Source organism: Brassica oleracea, chromosome C7 (assembly GCF_000695525.1).
Source record: "Brassica oleracea var. oleracea cultivar TO1000 chromosome C7, BOL, whole genome shotgun sequence".
Lineage (NCBI taxonomy): Eukaryota > Viridiplantae > Streptophyta > Magnoliopsida > Brassicales > Brassicaceae > Brassica > Brassica oleracea.
Genome location: NC_027754.1, coordinates 44,711,309 through 44,718,851, shown reverse-complemented (window position 1 = coordinate 44,718,851; position 7,543 = coordinate 44,711,309). Strand labels below are relative to the sequence as shown.

General features: G+C 43.2%; 2 protein-coding genes across 7 annotated transcripts in view; one reads left to right on the top strand and one right to left on the bottom strand.

Annotated features, from left to right (window-relative positions):
• The window catches only part of LOC106305787 (casein kinase I-like), a 4,709-nt gene extending 2,174 nt beyond the window's left edge, over window positions 1–2,535 (bottom strand). The window contains exons 1-13 of one of the 4 annotated variants that reach the window (XM_013742175.1): window positions 2,331–2,532; window positions 2,117–2,238; window positions 2,004–2,044; window positions 1,798–1,867; window positions 1,573–1,721; window positions 1,389–1,484; window positions 1,157–1,227; window positions 1,018–1,079; window positions 863–926; window positions 693–777; window positions 491–617; window positions 306–391; window positions 174–237 (exon numbers count right to left, since the gene is read on the bottom strand). In XM_013742175.1, the coding sequence (XP_013597629.1) occupies window positions 174–237; window positions 306–391; window positions 491–617; window positions 693–777; window positions 863–926; window positions 1,018–1,079; window positions 1,157–1,227; window positions 1,389–1,484; window positions 1,573–1,721; window positions 1,798–1,867; window positions 2,004–2,044; window positions 2,117–2,204 (1,003 nt within the window). In that variant the 5' untranslated portion in view covers window positions 2,205–2,238; window positions 2,331–2,532. Of the gene's footprint in view, window positions 1–173; window positions 238–305; window positions 392–490; window positions 618–692; window positions 778–862; window positions 927–1,017; window positions 1,080–1,156; window positions 1,228–1,388; window positions 1,485–1,572; window positions 1,722–1,797; window positions 1,868–2,003; window positions 2,239–2,330 lie in introns of all 4 variants that reach the window. The other 3 variants (XM_013742174.1, XM_013742173.1, XM_013742172.1) reach the window with 3 other exon arrangements.
• Window positions 2,536–2,768: 233 nt separating this feature from the next.
• LOC106305786 (protein CHROMATIN REMODELING 8) lies at window positions 2,769–7,240 on the top strand. 3 transcript variants are annotated; one of them, XM_013742170.1, is made up of 7 exons: window positions 2,769–2,916; window positions 3,038–3,174; window positions 3,251–3,718; window positions 3,808–4,207; window positions 4,429–5,296; window positions 5,377–6,421; window positions 6,494–7,240. In XM_013742170.1, the coding sequence occupies exons 2-7, from the start codon at window positions 3,088–3,090 to the stop codon at window positions 7,109–7,111; spliced, it is 3,486 nt and encodes a 1,161-aa protein (XP_013597624.1). In that variant the 5' UTR covers window positions 2,769–2,916; window positions 3,038–3,087; the 3' UTR covers window positions 7,112–7,240. The 3 variants fall into 3 exon arrangements, with proteins under 3 accessions (XP_013597624.1, XP_013597623.1, XP_013597622.1); XM_013742169.1 differs by having other exon boundaries at window positions 3,022–3,174; XM_013742168.1 differs by having other exon boundaries at window positions 2,769–3,174.
• The last annotated feature ends 303 nt before the right edge of the window (window positions 7,241–7,543 follow it).

Sequence of the window (7,543 nt, the reverse complement as noted above, 5' to 3'; positions counted from 1 at the left end):
AAAATTAAGCCTAAATTTCCAAAAGTCATCCGGATGATCCATCTGAATGAGTTGCACTTTTAGTGCCTAAACAAACGAAACTCTCATCTTCATCCAAATGGCTCATCCAGATGGAGAAACAAACAGGCCCTTGGTAGACATGTTTCTAACTCTGGAAAAAGGTAAATGATTACCTGAGATCCTTTCAGGTTTCTCAGCAGACGGTCCCGCGGCCGCAACTGGTTTACCCGTACGATGCTGAAGGAAAAAAAAATAGTGAGGATCAAAGTGTATAAAGAAAGAACTTTAAGGGCAAGTGCACTCACCCTTCCGTGTGAGCTGGACCGGGAGCTAGAACTACTCTGAGGGTGTTTCAGTGCAGTCCAGTCAAATACATAGTCAAACTGATAACCTGTGAATCAATTTTGTTCTCATAAGCGTGAAACATTGGCACGAGCTACGTTACTTTATATCAAACAAAGCAAAGATCAGTCTTTGAAACACCACAAACCTTCGCGGATAAACAAATCCCGGAATAGCCTCTTTAGATACGAGTAGTCTGGTTTGTCTTCGAATCGCAAGGACCTGCAGTATTGAAAGTATGATACGAATTCTTGTGGATAGGACTTGCACAAGACCTGTTACAAGAACAAACAATTAACTTGTGATTTTGTGTGACAATGAGATAGCTGATCTAACTCCACAATACATACCTCTATAGGAGTTGAAACTTTCTTCTCACTGATTCTGTCATACTTCTGCTTCTTTGTGCCAGCTTTTAGTCCCTGCCATGGCAGGCTGAACACAGAAATCCCAGAAAAATCAGAACAAGCAAGTCTAAACTAAAGATTAAATCAGACAAAAAAGGATCAGCATGTATAACCTTCCTCTGAGGAAATACATGAGCACGTAACCAAGAGACTCCAGATCATCCCTTCGACTTTGCTCTGCCATAAATATGCAACCGAGCACACGTCTAAAAAAATAGTATACACAGCTTTGAAGTAGATGCTCAAGTGGTTGTATGAGTTTGCTTACCAACACCAAGGTGAGTGTTGACGCTAGCATACCGAGCTGTGCCCGTAAGGTTCTTGTTTTCTCTGTTAATGAGTAATATGTAAGTATTCAAGTAAGAAATATACGGACAAGCACATGAAAAGCTCTCCATAAAAATCACCTGTAGGGGATGTGTCTATGTGTTTGGAGATCCCTATACTTCTTTGCAAGGCCAAAATCAATGACATACACCTACATACATATTATTCAGGAAATGATTAAATAAAGCAAAAGTAGAAACCTATGTTCAGTAACCATACCAACAGTAACCAAGAGAGAGAAAATGGAATCTAACATAACTTAGTGGGTAACAACCCACCGAAAAAGAAAGTGTAGAGAAAGAAAAAAGCAACCTGGTTTGCTTTGCGACCAAGTCCCATCAAGAAATTGTCTGGTTTTATGTCTCGGTGTAGAAATCCTCTTGAATGCATATACTCAACTCTGCTAATCTACAATTAGGGTCAACAACATTTTTAGTTGGAACTCCAAAACTCCTTACACTAACAAAGTGAACGCAGCAAAAGTTGATAGACTCACCAGTTGATCCGCAAGCATCAAAACAGCCTTCAAAGTGAGCTTCCTATTACAATAGTTGAACAAGTCTTCCAAACTCGGACCAAGCAGATCAATGACCATCGCATTGTAGTCTCCCTGAACCCCAAACCACTTGAGGCTGGGGATGCCAGCTTCACCACATAAAAACAAAATTTAGATGAGCTCGGTTCAATCATGTTTATCATCATGTAAGAGATGCAAACTTACTTCCTCCTTGTAGGAGCATGTAAATCTTGGACTCATAATGAAGTTGTGGATGCTTAGTTTTCGCAGGCTCCTTCAAAAGTTTCCACAATAATAGTTTTAAAAAGATTCAATTTTTAGCCTTTCCTTCAAACTAAGAGAGCATGAATATGAAAATCAAAGAGATCTTAAATCACATGATGAATAAAGAAGGTAGATTCGAATCATACCAGCTTTACAGCGACCTCTTCTCCGGTTTGCACACTTACTCCTGAAAAACATTTCCAATAAATCAGATTTAAATCAAAAAGGTTACAACGGATCAAAGAGAAACAGTTTTTACCAAGAAAAAGCTCTCCAAAAGAGCCACCGCCGATCTTCCGACCAAGCTTAAACTTGCCACCGATTACATTATCCATTTTCAAGTCCATTCAGACAAGAACCCTAAACACCTGTTTCAAAATTCTGTAAGGTCTTATATATCTATGCCCCCTAAGACTTTGCTGCATAAAATACCCATCTGAGATCGAAAACAAGTCAACCAAACACAATCTCACCTTTCTCTCTTTCTCTCCTGCGTCAGAGAAAGGAACCATCCAATGCCGCCGTGGAAGAAGAGTTGAATCGCCGGAAGATGTAATAAACCAGACAGAAGTTCATCAGAAAAAAAATCGACAAAAACTACATCCCCATGTTTGAGATTTGTCACATTCCCAAAATCAAAGGTGGACGACGCCAATCGATTTCTGCAACGAAAAGCATTGACCCAGTAATCATGAGAGAGAGAGAGAGAGAAAGGTATGGGCCTAAAACCTTCTCACTGGGCCTGGCCCTGGCCCGAATAGTTCATATTTGAAAATATTCAGAAAACACGTGCCAAGTCACGTGGTAGGGACGTAGTTTATTAAAAACCTTTGGTTATGGGCTTCAAAAATGGGCTTATGTGGGCTTTTGCTCGCTTATCACAAAGACGGTGATCGGTTTGACTACTTATCAGTTGTTATCACGCGGCCGAGCGAGAAAAAGGTTGCGTGAGGACCCGTAACGCAGCCACCATCTCTGACCGACGACGAGAAAGAGACGAAGCTCGATCGAAACCCTAACAATTCTTTCAATATTCTGGGAAATTTTCCGGGAATCTGGGTTAGTGTTTCTGATATTCCGGGAAAAAGTTTCTATGATTGATTATTTCATGGAATTGTGGGATTGATTGCGAGAATTTAGAGGCTATGTGTATTCACTATTCAGTTGATGCTGTAACAAGGAGGAGGAATGCAAATGCGATAAGATTCCTATAGTTGAGAAGGTGATTCAATGGAGGAAGAAGAGGATATGTTTTTGAGTAGCTTAGGGGTGACATCTGCTAATCCTGCAGATATCGAACAGACGATACTCGATGAGGTACTGCGTCTTACCTCTGTGATTTTGAATCCATGAAGCTTTTGAGTCTTTATCTTATAGCATTGATCTTTGTTAGGCTACAAAGAAGCTTGATAACGATGAGAGTGTGGAGGAGCGGTTGGAAGGAACCAATCTACTTCCACCAAGCCAGAGCGAGCTTTTGAATAAACTGAGAGCTGTGAAGTTTGAGATAGATGCTGTTGCATCAACTGTTGAGCAAGCGGAGGAGGAGGATGGGTTGCAGAGTGGCTCTGTACTTCAGAATGCTCTTGCTAAAGACCGTCTTAGAAGCCTTGGGAAGAGGAAAAATGAGCTTGAAAAGGAACTCTCCGGTTTACATGGTCAGAGCGGCACTTCTGGTGGTGCTGATCGCGGTGATATGCTGCGAGATTTGGTGAAGGGAGAGCCTAGTCTTAAGAGGAAGTTGAAAGAGGTTCGGAAACCGAGCAAGAGAGAAGGGAAGAAGGTGAAAGTGGTGTCGTTTCATGAGGATACGGATTTTGATGCCGTTTTTGATGCTGCTTCTGCAGGTTTTGTTGAAACGGTACGTGTAGATAAAGGTTTGATCTATTTCACCTGATTACTGTAAAGATATATGGATATAGTGACTAATTTAAAGCTGTTTGTGTCTAGGAAAGAGATGAACTGGTTAGGAAAGGAATCTTAACTCCTTTTCACAAGCTCGAGGGTTTTGAACGCCGACTTCAACAACCTGGACCGTCGAACACGCGTAACCTACCTGAAGGAGAAGATGATAATGAGGACTCTAGCAGTATTGATAGAGCTGTCCAGTCAATGTCGCTGGCTGCAAAAGCTCGCCCAACGACCAAGCTACTTGATGCACAGGACTTGCCAAAGCTTGAAGCGACCCCTGTTCCTTTTAGAAGGCTAAGAAAGCTTTACAAGACTAATGATTCTTCGGATAGTGATGCAAAGAAAAGTAAAGCTGGGAAAGGCAAAAAGAAACGGCCTTTGCCTAAAAGGAAATGGACAAAGCGGATTTCTAACGAAGACTCTAGTCTTCAAGAAAATGGTATGGTTGATGATATTGTGATCTAAATGTACATATTTATAGATTGCTGGTTGAACCTGTGAATTTAGTTGCTAGTAATTTGAGCGAATGCTTTTGGAAAAGATAAGGTCGTGATATACGCAATGCTCTGAATTGATATATTCAGCATATGCTTCTTTTTCCTCATTTGAGTCAGTGTAAAGAAAATAGGTATCATGTTGATTTCCTTTGCAATGTTGCAGAAGATGAACGGAGAATCTCGGCCACGTCCAGTTGTGAGGAAGAATATCTAGATGATTTTGATGAGGTAGACGACAGCGAGAAATCTTCTGTACCGCTTGAAGGCGGATTAAACATTCCCGAAGGCATATTTATTAAACTTTTTGATTACCAAAGAGTAGGGGTGCAGTGGCTCTGGGAACTTCACTGCCAAAAGGCTGGTGGCATTATCGGGGACGAGATGGGTCTTGGTAAGACTGTGCAGGTCTTATCTTTTCTCGGATCCTTGCATTTCAGCAAGATGTACAAACCGAGTATTGTCATATGTCCTGTCACACTCTTGCGTCAATGGAGAAGAGAAGCACGGACATGGTACCCGGATTTTCACGTGGAAATACTCCATGACTCGGCAAAAGATTCAAATGGCGGCAAAGGACGAGTCGATGCCTCTGAAAGCGATTATGATAGTGAAGGTTCAGTCGACGGTGATCATGAGCAGAAGTCTAGGAACACGAAGAAATGGAGTTCTTTGATAAACCGGGTTCTAAACTCTGATTCGGGGCTACTCATCACCACATATGAGCAATTGAGGCTGCATGGTGAGAAGCTGCTCAATATTGAGTGGGGCTATGCAGTACTGGACGAAGGCCACCGGATCCGGAACCCAAATGCTGAAATCACTTTGGTGTGCAAACAGTTGCAGACCGTCCATCGGATTATTATGACTGGGGCACCAATCCAGAATAAACTGACAGAACTCTGGTCCTTGTTCGATTTTGTTTTCCCGGGAAAACTGGGAGTCCTACCCGTGTTTGAGGCTGAGTTCTCTGTTCCCATAACTGTGGGTGGCTACGCCAATGCTTCTCCCTTGCAAGTGTCAACAGCCTACAGGTGATTGATTACCTGGTCTTTCTTTGAATCACTTAAGTATCTTCACAGTTTGTGTTCTAACAATTCTTGACAATGTACAGATGTGCGGTTGTTCTTCGTGATCTGATCATGCCATACCTCCTCCGCCGAATGAAGGCTGATGTGAACGCACACCTCACAAAAAAGACTGAGCATGTTCTCTTCTGCAGCCTCACTGTGGAGCAGCGGTCTACCTACAGGGCGTTCCTTGCTAGCTCAGAGGTAGAAGATATTTTTGACGGCAACAAGAACTCTTTGTATGGGATCGATGTGATGCGTAAGATATGCAACCACCCTGATCTACTCGAGAGAGAACACTCTCACCAGAACCCAGATTACGGGAATCCAGAACGCAGCGGGAAGATGAAGGTTGTTGCGGAAGTTCTCAAGGTCTGGAAACAGCAAGGACACCGTGTACTTCTGTTTTCGCAGACTCAGCAAATGCTTGACATCCTTGAGAGCTTCTTGGTTGCGAACGAGTATAGTTACCGGAGGATGGATGGTCTTACGCCAGTGAAACAGAGGATGGCGTTGATTGATGAGTTTAATAACTCAGATGATGTGTTTGTTTTCGTTCTGACAACGAAGGTGGGTGGTTTGGGAACAAACTTGACTGGGGCGAATAGAGTCATCATCTTCGACCCGGATTGGAATCCCTCAAATGATATGCAGGCAAGGGAACGTGCTTGGCGTATAGGGCAGAAGAAGGATGTTACTGTTTACAGATTGATCACACGGGGGACAATTGAGGAGAAAGTATATCATAGACAGATATATAAACATTTTCTCACCAATAGGATCCTCAAGAATCCACAGCAGAGAAGATTCTTCAAAGCTAGGGATATGAAAGATCTTTTCATCCTGAATGATGATGGTGATAGCAACGCCTCCACCGAGACCTCTAACATATTCAGTCAGCTGTCTGAAGATATAAACATCGTAGGAGCTCAAACAGAGAATACAAGTACAACCGATTCCACTACACAACTTGATACTCACGATGCAGCAGAAGAACTCTCAGGAGAGAAAGATGCGGAAACCAATGGCGAGCCAGTGGATGAAGAGACAAATATCTTAAAGAGTCTCTTCGACGCGCATGGAATACATGTAAGTTTGTCGATTGTTTTCCTCTTCGGAGTTAAAGTTTACTCTACTTGACTACTTGCATCTTTTATTCAGAGTGCTGTGAATCACGACGCCATCATTAACGCCAACGATGAGGAAGAGAAGATGAGACTTGAACACCAGGCATCTCAAGTGGCGCAGAGAGCTGCGGAAGCATTGCGCCAATCGCGGATGCTGCGTAGCCGCGAAAGCATCTCAGTGCCCACATGGACGGGAAGATCTGGCTGTGCAGGTGCACCTTCATCTGTACGGAGGAGATTCGGATCAACCGTGAACTCCCGGTTAACCACAGCAGACAAATCATCAGCTGTCAAGAACGGTATAAGCGCGGGTCTATCTTCAGGCAAAGCACCCTCTTCCGCAGAGCTTCTCAACAAAATCCGCGGAAGCAGAGAACAAGCCATTGGCGTTGGCCTTGAGCAGACACAGTCTTCTTTGAGTTCAAGCAGCAGAGTAGGTTCGTTGCAGCCAGAGGTCTTGATCCGACAGATATGCAGCTTTGTACAGCGAAAAGGCGGAAGCACGGACACGAGCAGCATTGTCAACCATTTCTCGGACAGAGTTCCTGCTAAGGACGTACCGTTGTTTAAGAGTCTCTTGAAGGAGATTGCCACGCTTCGTAAGGATCCAAACGGTTCGGTGTGGGTCCTCAAATCAGAGTACAAAGACTAGTCTTTGTCACAACGTAGAGATGTCTCTTCATAATTTTTGTTGACATGATTGATCTTGGTGTACATATAGATGCCTGAATTACTCATTCATGATACGACTAGGATGTTTAGGCTTAATAACAGGCCTTAATTGAGCTTTACAAAAAAATAACCAAGCCCATCACTACAAGAAAACAGGGGGATTCTGATGGCCGAAATCGTCGGTAATTCGTCGGAATCGGTCTATTCCGACGAATTTCCGACGAACCCGTCCGTCGGTATCGTTTCGTCGGAAAAAAAAAATTCGTCGGAATTTCGTCAGAAATTCCGACGACTTTCTGACGAATACCAAGAAACGTCATTCTGACGAACTTCCGACGATATTACGATGCGGCTACACGAGACCAGAGTTCATCGGAAAACTACAATTCCGACGAACGTGGTTCCTCGGTTT

Excerpts from the sequence above, each read along its gene's own strand:
- LOC106305786 (XM_013742170.1), top strand. The coding sequence starts at position 3,088 with ATGGAGGAAGAAGAGGATATGTTTTTGAGTAGCTTAGGGGTGACATCT. Across the intron at positions 3,719-3,807 it reads CTGCAGGTTTTGTTGAAACG|GAAAGAGATGAACTGGTTAG; the intron begins GTACGTGTAGAT and ends GTTTGTGTCTAG. Across the intron at positions 5,297-5,376 it reads CAAGTGTCAACAGCCTACAG|ATGTGCGGTTGTTCTTCGTG; the intron begins GTGATTGATTAC and ends GACAATGTACAG.